This window comes from Acanthisitta chloris, unplaced genomic scaffold (genome assembly GCF_000695815.1).
Source record: "Acanthisitta chloris isolate BGI_N310 unplaced genomic scaffold, ASM69581v1 scaffold29847, whole genome shotgun sequence".
Classification (NCBI taxonomy): Eukaryota; Metazoa; Chordata; class Aves; order Passeriformes; family Acanthisittidae; genus Acanthisitta; species Acanthisitta chloris.
In genome coordinates, this window is record NW_008684702.1 from 1 (window position 1) to 12,326 (window position 12,326).

A 12,326-nucleotide genomic window follows, 5' to 3' on the forward strand; every position below is an offset into this window, starting at 1 on the left:
AGCCACCCGGCTCTCGGTTTCCCTCCCGGCCAGGGGTGCGGGACGGGAGCGCGGGAACACGGGGCGCGGGTCTCCCGCCCGCCCCTTCCTCCGGCCGCACGCGCTCTCCTGAGCGCAGTCTGGCGCCCAGATACATCTGCGCTTCCTTTCACAAACGCACGCGTCTGGGATCTTTCCACCATCCCGGCACGCGCCGAACGTGCAAAGCTTCTTTACTGGGGAAGGCTTTAAGCCTGGTGGTGGATCCTAAACCTGAACTTCTCCCATGAAAGAACGGTATTTATTTTAAAGTCTGACACTAGCAGTTGCAGTGTGAGGAGGAGCACTTCAGGGAGCTAGGCGGAGTGGACACCAGCACAGGGACCCCACTGCTGCTAGAAATACAATCTTCTTGCAGCTCAGGGAAGTTGCATTTGCAGTGAGACAACAGCCCTTGAATTAAAATTGATACAGCAAGCAAGGAACTTCAAGTCTTTACACAGTAAAGCTTGCTGTGATGGGCCAAGGAGGACAATAAAGTCCTCCTTGTAGAGCACTGTCAGATGCCAGTTTTGGGATACCTCTGTCAGCCTTGTGCCAGAACCACGTCTGTTTTTATTCACACTGATCAGAGGCAACACCACATTCAGTGTCTGGTCAAGAGCCAGATGAGAACAGGGAGGCTGCAAGACAGGCAGAATCTGGCCAGAATCTGACTGGAACATCAGGGAAGTTCTAAGGCGACAGAGACCTAAACAGGTGGGTCTTTTTTTTTCTAGAAAGTGGAATATTCCTAAACTTTTTTTTTTTTTGGTGTCTATTAATAAGGGCCAGAAAGCCATGAAAATATGATGGAGATACACTCTGACTCCCTTTCCCATGACACATATAAGTGATTAACACACATGAAGACAGGTAGAGTGGGGTCATTTATTTATCACTTTCTTCCAATCAGTCAAAATAGGGGTTTTGGTGGGCTTTTTTTGTTCTCTCAAGTAAGTTATTTGACACTGTACTGATATTTAACCTATTGTTTAAATGAAAACTGGGACTAGAAAGAGCAGATTTTTAATGCACGCATACCTTTCGAAAGTGGTGTATCAGTATCTTCACAGCGGACAAAGTTAAAATGCAGTTACTTCTGGTGCGGTCAAATTTACTTTTCAAATGGACTGCTGCAGCAATAATGTCTCACATGAAGATAATAAAGTCTTTTACTCAGTAGGTATGAAAACTGTTTATCAGCAATGAGGCAACAACTTGTGGTGTATTTCATGATCTGAAAAGCAGTTCCATTTTCTGTGCAATGCTCCAAGAAGCTTCTTCACAGACCAATGTCTACATTTGTTGTAAGCGGCCGAGAAAGAGCAGTGTTCAGGAAGAAGTATTTTTTTCATTTTCTGAAATAATTTCCATTAAAGATTCATAATCAGCATATTCTCTCAGAGTTTGTATCATTTCATCTAGCATTTCTTCCCCTAGCATGAAAGACTCGACATGATGCACTGATCTGCTTATTCTGTGGTCTGTAATCCGGTCCTGTGGAAAGTTGTATGTTCTGATTTTCTCCGATCTTCCTTTAGTCCCAATCTGTTGAACAAGAATCAGTTAATTATCAGTCTTTTTACAAAAATGAAGTATTGATTAAGCATCTAAAGCGAAAGGTTTCTCTTCCTGCCATGATTATGCAGAATTTGTTAGAGTTACAAAGTACTCAGATCACTTCAGTAGTTGCAGTAATTGTTCTCAAACATGTAAAAGAACAATTTTACTGCATCTTTCTCTAATACTATTCTGATTCTTCATGCTGCAGTCCAGTTTGTTTCACTGGATCACTAGAACGTACATACTACTGAAATTTTAAGTCTGGTTAATATATGACCTTTATTACTGAAGTAAAACATAATTTTGTTGTCCAGAGAGGCTGTGGACTTCCAGAGAGCTCTGGTGGAGGGTTCCCTGACTACAGGAGGGGAGTTGGAACTACATGATCTTTAAGGTTCCTTTCAACCCGAACCATTCTATGTTTGGGGTTTTTTTGCCACATGTAAGTCCTTCCTGGGCTCCTGTTCCTTTACATTTCCATTTACTACTTGCAGTTCCACACAGGGGCTACCCCAAGAACATATGCTTGTAGAGAATTCTATTATTAAATGAAACTTACTTGAATCTTTCGAGCACTGTTTCTCTTTTTGGTTTCTTCTTCTAATTTGGCATCGTATAGCTTAGCACACAGCATTTGCATAGCCTTCTCTTTGTTTCTAATTTGAGATCTTTCTTGCTGACATTCAGACACGATCCCTGTCAAAAATATCATGACATTCAGCACTGAAGAGTTACAAACACTGGAAGAGTTTTGCAATTTCTAGAAGATTTTCATTATGTTACATTAAGTTGTTTCTTTCTTCCATACATATTTTGGACTGGGAATGTAAAAGTCCAGGTTTATTGGCATCTAATAACACATTTTGCAGGCTGAGTTGTACAGGGGTTTTATGCTCTAAGACAAGAAATTTCATTCATTATGTTTAACAACGGGTGGATAAGGAAATAAAAGATATGTGACATGATCTGACTTACAGAAGACACCTTTAATACCTGTAATTTTTGGGCACAGTCCCAGAAAATGTAGGATTTAAGTAACAGCAAAAGACATGAGATAGTGACTGTGTAGAATATGATCTGAATATAAAGAAGTGGGCACTCTTTTGATTATATAGAAAAAAAAGGATGTGATTTCTCATCCCAAAACATACAATTCAGGATTAGAAATTAACAGCTCAAGAAAGGAGTAGGAAGAAGAAAAACAGGAAGAAGACAGCACAAATCGTTATTTGGATTTATTTTAAGCAACTCTGGTAAGATTAGAGTATGCTTTTATAAGAGTACACAGTATTACTTTATGAAAGACTTATTTATAAACAACTTTTTGGATTACAGTGAAGGTTTATAAAAAGAGTTAGGATGAGAGAAATAGTAGAAAGAACAGGACAATTGCAAGAAAAGAGGTATTAGAGAAATGAAGGGAAAGGTGGAACAGGAAGAAGTCAGGAGATAAGGTGAGATTTAAAATCCCCTATTAACCACATATAATCACAAAAAAATTGCAATACACTCTAAGATTTCTATAATATACACTTATAACTGCCTCCAGGAAAAACTAAGATCAATTGCTGGTTTTAATTTGTTGGGGTTTTATCCAAACATGTAGGCAATCCAAAACTTTCTCAATCTGGAGTATCTTTTTGGCACCATATAGTGAACAGAATTTCATCCTCTCTGCTGCTTACCTTCTGTTTTACTGAGGTGATGCAACGAGTGCAGAATGGGTTTATGTCTTCAACAAATACAAAGAAATGGGTGGCAAAAATCAGGATATGTGAAGATAAAGAGCCCTTGAGATTACCCTGAGGCTGTAAAGCCTGAGTAATGTTTGTGACAGAGAAGAGGAAAAGCTAATACACAATGAAAGTCAAGGCAGCTGTTGTGGATTGCTCAAAAGGAAGGAAAAGGCTTAGGAACAGCCATAAAACCCAGCACAGGACAGCTAAAATCAGGCAGCGTTTGAGGATGTCTCTTATCCCTCCTATGTTTCCTAACCTGAACCCTAGGGATGGGCCTCCTAATTATGTGTCATCTATGGGAAAAGAGCCAGCAGACAAATGGAAGCTGGCATCCTGAGCACAGTCTGCAATTAAAAGCAACATTTTAATATGGAAATACAGCAATCTCCCTTTTGGAGACTAGCCAAGAAACTGCAAATCATCAGATTTCAACCTACTCCATTTTTCACTGTCATTTTCATTATTTGAAAGCTTAAATATAACTTTTTAATGGAAACTGATCTAGATGCTTTTAGAGTGTCATGTTTAATGGCAAAATGGATAGTTTACCTACTGAAGCCAGTAGTCTTCACTATTACAAACTGGAGCGCGCAGAAAAAGGTGCATTTAGAGTGCTATGAACAGACAGGAAAACTATATAAAAACTCTGCTGTATTGCTGTCCCGGTTTGAAAATAAAGCCATCGTTTCAGAAGAAATTCTGACAGCAGTTTTGCAATGTAGATCTTGTACTAAGTTAAAAAAATGAAGCACCTGTTGGAATATGAACTATGCGTACAGCACTGTCTGTGGTATTGACATGCTGGCCTCCAGCTCCACTAGCTCGCTTTGTTTCTATCCGCAGATCCTTCGGATTAATTTGCAGCCTCATCTGTCGTGGGAGACACAAAAGAAGATTTAAAAAAGAGAACATATTTATGTTATTTCTTTCTAGATAGGTCAAATATGCATAATCAGTTTATTTTATAAGGCACATTCATGCAAGATCAAATTTTTTATGAGTGGTAGCTCCCATCCACTTATAAACATATTAACAAATCATTGTGGTCATACTGGACTGCAACATGATGCAGGAAATCAGCTGAATAGTAGCTGAACACATAACTATCCCTTGGCACTAATCTTCCACTCTTCTGAATGCTCTGCACCCTCTTCAGCAGAGGTAACCAATATTTGAACTTGACCAAATGTTTTTTAGACAAAATGGAATGTATTCCCTTTTCTGGCTCTGGACTGGGGGAACAGTCTCTGTGAGGGGCAAGTTAGACAACTAGACAACATGAGGAAAAAACAAGAAGGAATATGCCTTTGACAATCTGCTAGGTAAACATGAAATAAAGATCAAAACAAAGCTTTAATTCTTAGCCAATTGTTTTTAACCAAGTAAATACAGTGGGAATGAACTACCACCCATACACTTTGGAAGAGGCAAGTGAGAACACTACAAAAATGGGAAAGAGGAATCCCTAAATGAAATATCTATGAGCCCTGTAAAATAATTCACGTATTTGTTACTTCGTAAGAAATGTAGTTTTGCACAAAACACAGAAGACACAGTCACAGTGAATTTTCAAGCTATAGTTAAGTAAATTGCCAGTGACTATTCTGAGATCAGGATTATGAGGCAAGGCAGAAATTCTTCTATTTCACCCGTGACAAAAATAAAATAAACTAACAAATATGACCTAGTTTAAAATTAAGATTTTTAAAAAAAAAAAGTGAGAGTAACGAGAGAGAAAACACTTGGGTATCAAACACTGTTCATGGTAAAGTCTGTTATACTTTGTAGACAAATATTACCTCAGTGGGTTGGGGTAATATTGCAACAGTCATTGTGCTGGTGTGAATGCGTCCTTGTCTTTCCGTCTTTGGTACCCGCTGAACACGATGCACTCCTCCTTCAAATTTCATGTATTTGTAAGCATCAAGACCTGCTATACTGGCTACTGCACGTCTTAGGCCACCTTAAATACAGAAAAAACCCAGCTGTATACCTGTAAGAAGAACTGTTGGTACTACACTGTCATACTTCAAAAAGTGTATTTACACAACATTCTAATTTGTTTCTTAAGATTATGAAATTGACATTTAAACACTTGGGCAGCATTACATCACAAATTGAAGAAAAACCTTAAGGCCATACATATATACACTATCTCAAGTAAAGGACTGTCAAATTCTTTTTTATAGAGTCCAATTTAATTCTGCTTGCATAAAAATTGCCTGTGAACTATGTACATACCATGTACACATACAATGTAGTCTATCTGGACTTCAGAAAGGCATATGACACTGCCTCCCACAGCATACTTATAGAAAAACTGGCTGCTCATGGCTTGGGTGAACTCTTTGACAGGTAAGAAACTGGCTGGATGGCTGGGCTCAGAGTTCTGGTTAATGGAGCTAAATCCAATTGGTGGTGTTCCCCAGGGCTCAGGACTGGGGCTAGTCCCATTTGACATCTTTATTGATGATCTGGCCATGGGGATTAAGTGTACCCTCAGTAAATTTGCAGACAACACTAAGTTGGGTGGGAGAGTTGATCTGCCTGAGGATAGGAAAGCTCTATAGAGAAACCTCGACTGACTTCGTCAATAGGCCAAGGACAACTGCATGAGGGTCAGTAAGGTAAAGTGACAGGTCCTGCAGTTGGGACACAACAACCTCATGCAGTGCTACAGGCTGGGGAAGGAGAGGATTAAGTGTTGTTTGTCAGAAAGAGACTTGGGAGTGCTGGTTGCCAGTTGGCTCAGTATAAGCCAACACTGTGCCCAGGTGGCCAAGAAGGCCAATAGCATCAAGAATAGTGTGGCCAAGCAGGACTAGAAAAGTTACCATCCCCGTATACTCAGCATTGGGGAGGCCACACCGTGAGTGCTGGATTCAGTTTTAGGTCCCTCACTTTAAAAAGGACATTGAGGAGCTGGAGTGAGTCCAGCAAAGGACACTGAGGCTCATAAAAGGTCTAGAACACATCATATGAAGAGCAGCTGAGGGAATTGGGTTTGTTTAGCCTTGAGAATAGGCAGCTCAGGGGTGACCTCATGGCTCTCTACAACTACCTGAAAGGAGGGTGTAGAGAGCTGGGTGACGGCCTCTTTTACCATGCCTGCAGTGAGACGACTACAGGGAATGGCCATAAACTGAGACAGGGGAAGTTCAGATTAGAAATTAGAAAAAAAATTTCACTATTAGGGTGGTCAGGCATTGGAATAGGTTGCCCAGGAAGGTGGTGGAGTCACCATACCTAGAAATGTTTTAGAGCTGTCTGGATCTGGTGGTGGAGGATATGGGGTTACAGTGGAGTGCTAGGTTAACTGTTGGACTTGACGATCTTAAAGGCTTCTTCCAACCTTGATGATTCTATGATTCTATAATCATAAATCACAGTAGAATACTAACACCAGTAGTGAGTTTACATAAAGATCTAATTTTGAAAGCTGCTTTCAGAAACATCCAATTTTTTTATTGTTAGTTCAGAACTTTATTGTTCAACGGAAAAAAATAACCCAGTTCATTATAACTAAAGGATCAGTATTATTCAGACTCTTATTATGCATTCTCCTCTATGCATCCTACATGTCATCTTCACTCTTTTATTTAATTTTAATCTTTTGCTCCCTTGGAGCAAGCAGAACACCAACTCCTGCACCTTTTTCCAATACATTCTGCTAAACATTTGACAGCAATGTACTACAAGCATTGAACAGCTTGTCACTTGGAAGTAAAGCCCAATGCAATCAGTTTCGTGACAGTTTCTTGCCTGACTAGTTTATGACATTCTTGGTCTTCCTTGTTTGCTAGTGTGCAGTATAACTGAAGGATCAGAGAAGTGATGGCACTATAAATGAACGTAATTTTTCACTCATTTTGGTTTTTAATACAGCACAATTCCCAAATCCCATTCTCAGCACAGTGGATGGTGTGCGAAGGGAATGATTAAATAAGACATAGGTGGCCTTGAAAGAGTATTGCTGTTGAAGTCTTGCAACATGAAACCACAGCTGAGGAAAAGAAGAGGCACATACTTCTTGGAAATACTGTTTTAGGCTATTTTTCAGACTAAGGAACTCAACCATAGGGACAAGATAGCAGCTTTTTAAAAAGGGAAAATGAAGACAACATAGAATCTGAAAATGCCCTGCAGAGCAGGAAAAAAATCATCAACCAGAATGCAGGACAACTTCTTCACCTCCATGGACAAAGGCTGGCAAATGTTTTTGTTCTACAGAAATTTAACATTCCCTCACACCTTTACTAAAATGTATTCCTTTCACAGTCACGTTTGTGGGAAATAGCCTGAACAGCCTCTTCCTTTCTGTTTCATGTAATTTTTGTCCTTCTGACTTTTAACGTTTTTCTCCTACTTGTATAAAGCTGTATGGCTTTGATTCAAATACACTGTTCAACATATCTCATACTACACTGATGTAATTTATGGCCACTGTCTACTATCAGCCCTGTGAGACAAGTCTGTCATGTTTAGAATAAATCTGAAAATAAAGCATGTGGGTTAACCAAATAAGAGTATCTGTCAAAATCTTTAGTTTAGATCAGGAAGTTTAATTCTAACAGATAGTGTGAAATCTTCCTACTGCTAAGCAAATGCTATTCAAATGAATAAAAGATTTTTTTCTTTAGTCTAAAAGAATAACATATAACCTAAAATACTTAATGGAGTTAGTTAATAAATCTTACTTACTCCTTTATATCTGAAAGCAATCACTTAAAAAAATCCAAACACACGCAGCCTCTAGATTTGAGGAAGAAGCCAGGCTATGCCAGGAGTAAAAATAATGTGATGGTCCACAAGGTTACAGAACTACTGACAAGCATTAATTGTGTGATAAGCAATTTATTGCAAAGGCTGATGTTCTGTCTTCTCCCTCTCGCTACTCCTGGCACTAATACTAATATATAACAGACAGACTGTACCTAGGATTTCAAGTTCCCAGTCTTTGATGTCTGACTGCGTTTCTTCCATGGAGTCCAGTTTTTGATCTTTCTTTCAACTCCTCAATATATAACACTGAGTCAAAAACTGTACTTATGCAAGAAGGGTCTTAGGGTACAGAAAGACCCTCATTAGCAGGGGAAAGTAGCTCACTGACATGAGAAGCTCAATTGGGAGAGTTGTGGGTATTTATTTGCTGTGAATTTCTACATGGCTGAAACAGAAAGGGTTCAAGATACTTGAAAATATCACTGAGTCCAAAATATGGCATAAGTAAACAGAAGAAGTGTTAAAAAGATACTAAAACACATTGCTTAAAGCTTGCTAAAATTCTCTCTGCAATTATATTGTGTTGACTGAAAAAATTTGAGTTTTTCTGACAGGTTGCATATCCTAACATCCTAGCTTTTCTCACTTCTCCTTCAAAGTATCATAAAACCAAAAACAAGCTGGTGAAAGTAGGAATACAGGTAAAATTTCATACCACTCTGAGCCAGGAGCAGTAAACTCATATGTGCCCATACCCACCAGGACATACACACTACCTCCACAGCAATATCCAAGTAAGCAAAATGTGCTAGCTTTACTCACAACAACATGGGTAACAGTAAGGCTGCAGATCTGCTAACACAGACAGACTCAGCAGATCTATCCTGCTGAGAAATGTGGCTAGCAATCTGTCAATCAAAACCCAAAATCCCTGCCATGGCAGGGCATGTTCTGAACTGCAGTTTCACAGTGGACTTAAGCTTGCTGAACCTCTTGCTGCTGGAGGGCAGCCCTGGTTTTCTCACTGCCACCACCAGAAGCCACATCCCTCTGCCTCCAGCAGCCCTGAGAGCAGTTCCTCTCTTCTCTTGTGCTATATTGCCTGAAAACTAATTGGGTATTTTTCTGTGTAATATTTTTCAGGTGAATTGACTTGGTGATGATGCTCTACCAAGACGCACAGTCACAAGTGCCAATGCAAAAAGTCAGCAGCCTCATAGAGACTGCAAGCTGATCTTTGTGAAACAACTTTACACACTAATCAGATTAAGCTAAAATTAACTAATGTGCATCAGTTTGTTGTGTAAACCTATCAGTCCCCATCTTTTCAAAGACACTGTTCCATGAGATAGAGTGAACCAGCCTCACAGCTCATTATCACCAGAAGATCCAGTTTTAACACCTCCTTGAATTCAGCCCCATGTTGCTGCTTATCTAATCATGGTACCTCCAAGGCTCATGAGAACTGGCTTAACACACTGACTACGCAAAAAACTCTCCCAGTCATAAAAACAAATCTTTGCTGGTTTAAGTGAAAGGATATCAAAACAGACGGAAAAAAAATAGGTGTGACTGCTCAGACAAGCAGAGAGGCAATAAGGAAGAAGGGAGAACAGAGGAACACCTCCTTTTACTGGCATCAAGCTGTAAAACCAATTACCTGTGAAATTTTAGTTGAAGACTAAATAATAATATAAATAAATAGATAAATAGATCTCTTATCTCTCCTCTCAAAGCCTAAACAATTTCCCCAGTGTGCTCATCCATTACTTGTTACAGATGAGCTATATCCAAACATTCCATTTCCTTATATTAAACATCAGATGATATTATTTCAAATAAATTCAAAATGTTTTAAACTTCCAGAATTGTCCCTCTCTGCCAACAGACCCATAATAACAAACCTGCCACCAAACTGATCTGTAAACACTAAAACATTACATAGCTAAATAGAAAGCATAGCCAAATAAAAACTATATATAATCTGTATTTCTAAAAATTTCTTCAAAATGCAGAAATAGAAATACTGAAAGGCAAGTTTTCTTTCTAGCACTTTAGTATTTTAACAGTACTTCTGAAATTAAATTTCATTCTCAAATACAGAAGCTGAGGAAAATTGTACTCAGACATTCAAACAACCTTCTGTTTCTAAAAGTAAGATAGTGCAAATTAGCTTTCAGTAGTTAGGAAATTCAAGTGTCATGTTAGTGAGTGTTTCAACTTAAAGTAAGAAATTCCAGTATTTTCATTACTGACCTATTTCACTGGGAAAGTATTCTAATACTTCAAATTTCCACTTTTTATAGGCAGCATATCGTTGATACATATCAAATATCTCCAAGGTGAACAGCATGGCTTCCTGCCCTCCAACTCCAGCAGTTACTTCCATGACAAGATCACTCTCATCTGCTTCTTCTGAAGGAATCAAAAGCAACACTATCTGTGAATACAAAAATACCCAGCTAAGACTCCTCTAGGACACTGTTATGCACAACTGAGATAGTATAAAATGCCAGACAAGTCTGTAACTGATCTGGGCTGTGTTCTGCACTGATCCCAGGGTTGCCCTGAGGACAGGCTTCTCATGCCTCCTGTAGTGAGAAAGCAGCAGCCAGGCAGAGGTGTGTAGGGGTTATGCTGCATTACAGGAAGGCTCCCTGTGTCTGTTCACAGTCACAGGCGCTACAGCAGTCACTGCTGAGAGCTATAAAACTTCAGATAATTTTCCACCCATGAGCAGCACTGTGAGGACATTTGCACACCACAGGAATCATGCCAGTTCTTACAAGACAACTGATCATCTCACTTCCCATCAGATTCCCTTTTAACCATCTCATCTGCAGAGCCGAGAAGGTATGACAGAAAGACAGTCTTTCAACAACAACTCCACTGTATTATCCTTTTATTTATTTCAAAAGGGAGAAGCTGATCTGTGGAAGAAAGATACACTAGAACCAAACAACTGTATCACAATTTTGCACGCTGGATCAAAACTCTGGATGATTTGCAAATCATCCTCCTTTCTTAGCATTAGGTGGCGTTTTTTCCACAGGTGATGACTTCTTTTGGCAAAATCAGAAGTATTTACAAAAATTTTATCAAGTGACTCTTTTATTGCTGTTGAAGGAGTAAAGAAGGTGAGGACACCAGCAGCCACTTCACCAGTAACATTAAGTTAAACAGTTTATGTAAAATATTTTGCTTTTGTTAAATAACATAGTCTCTAAAAGCTACATAAGGTAGCAATCTACATAGCCATACAGCACTGAATGCACTTTTTTTCCCAAAACCACTGGTGTGTGTGTAATACTGTGTAAGTTTAATGTTTCCAATAGATAAAAGTTGGACATCCACCCACACCAGACAAACTACAGCACCTACTTACGAAGACATATTGATTCAACCAGTGTGACCTACAAATAGGCACTTACTTACAGGCTGTCTCTACAGCATCTGCTTTTTTCATTTTCCTTAGATAAGAGATATTAGTTGAGGAATATAGCTAGCAAGCAGGGGAAGCAAAGAGTTTATCATATACATGTTGATGAGAATCATAGAATAGTTGGAAGGGACCTTAAATATCACCCCTGAAGACAATTTGGCTTTGTTAATTTAAGAATGTCAAGGAAACAGAGGCTCTGTAAGAGGATCTAACCTGTTGTTTCAGTTCAGCTATCTCTTCTTCACAGGAGGCAATCTCCTTTTCTGCAAGCTTCTGGAAATCTTCACTCTCATCTGAAATATGTGAGTATGGTTAATCCTGAGACTTGTATCAGTGCCACTCTGAGAAAACTTTCTGAAAAATAACCACATGAAGAACTTATTCTAAAAAAAACCAACCCCAAAACAACAACAAACTACCACACAACACCCCCCTTCCCCTCCAAACCCACTAAACCTATCACAAAATCAAATTAATAATATGATCTGCAATGAAGATACATGGTACATATTAAGTGTTTTCTGATCTTGTGCAGGTATGAGACATGGGAAAACCTAAAACACGGAAGTTTCACCTAAACATCAAAACCCCAAAACTAACAAAACCCAACCCAAAAAACCCCAAGCAATTGCTGTGCCAGCAGTCAAACAATGGCACAGGTTGCCCAGATTGGTTTTAAGTTTTCATCCTTGGAGATACTCAAACCCCAACTGGACACAACCCTGAGCAACCTTCTGTGAATGACCCTGCTTGGGCATGGGGGTGGACTGGGCAATCTCCAGAGGTCCCTTCCCATCTCAGCCATTCTGTGAGTCTAAGAAGTTACTTTTTGTCGTTCA

At 39.3% G+C, this 12,326-nt stretch overlaps 1 protein-coding gene across 1 annotated transcript; it reads right to left on the reverse strand.

Annotated features, from left to right (window-relative positions):
• Positions 1-1,191: 1,191 nt before the first annotated feature.
• On the reverse strand, positions 1,192-11,784 carry MTRF1L (mitochondrial translational release factor 1-like; the record flags this gene model as incomplete). The annotated part of the gene is made up of 6 exons (XM_009079447.1): positions 1,192-1,569; positions 2,144-2,280; positions 4,076-4,193; positions 5,123-5,286; positions 10,302-10,485; positions 11,701-11,784. Coding segments are annotated over 6 exons (903 nt in total), but the record flags the coding sequence as incomplete, so codon positions are not given.
• Positions 11,785-12,326: the final 542 nt, after the last annotated feature.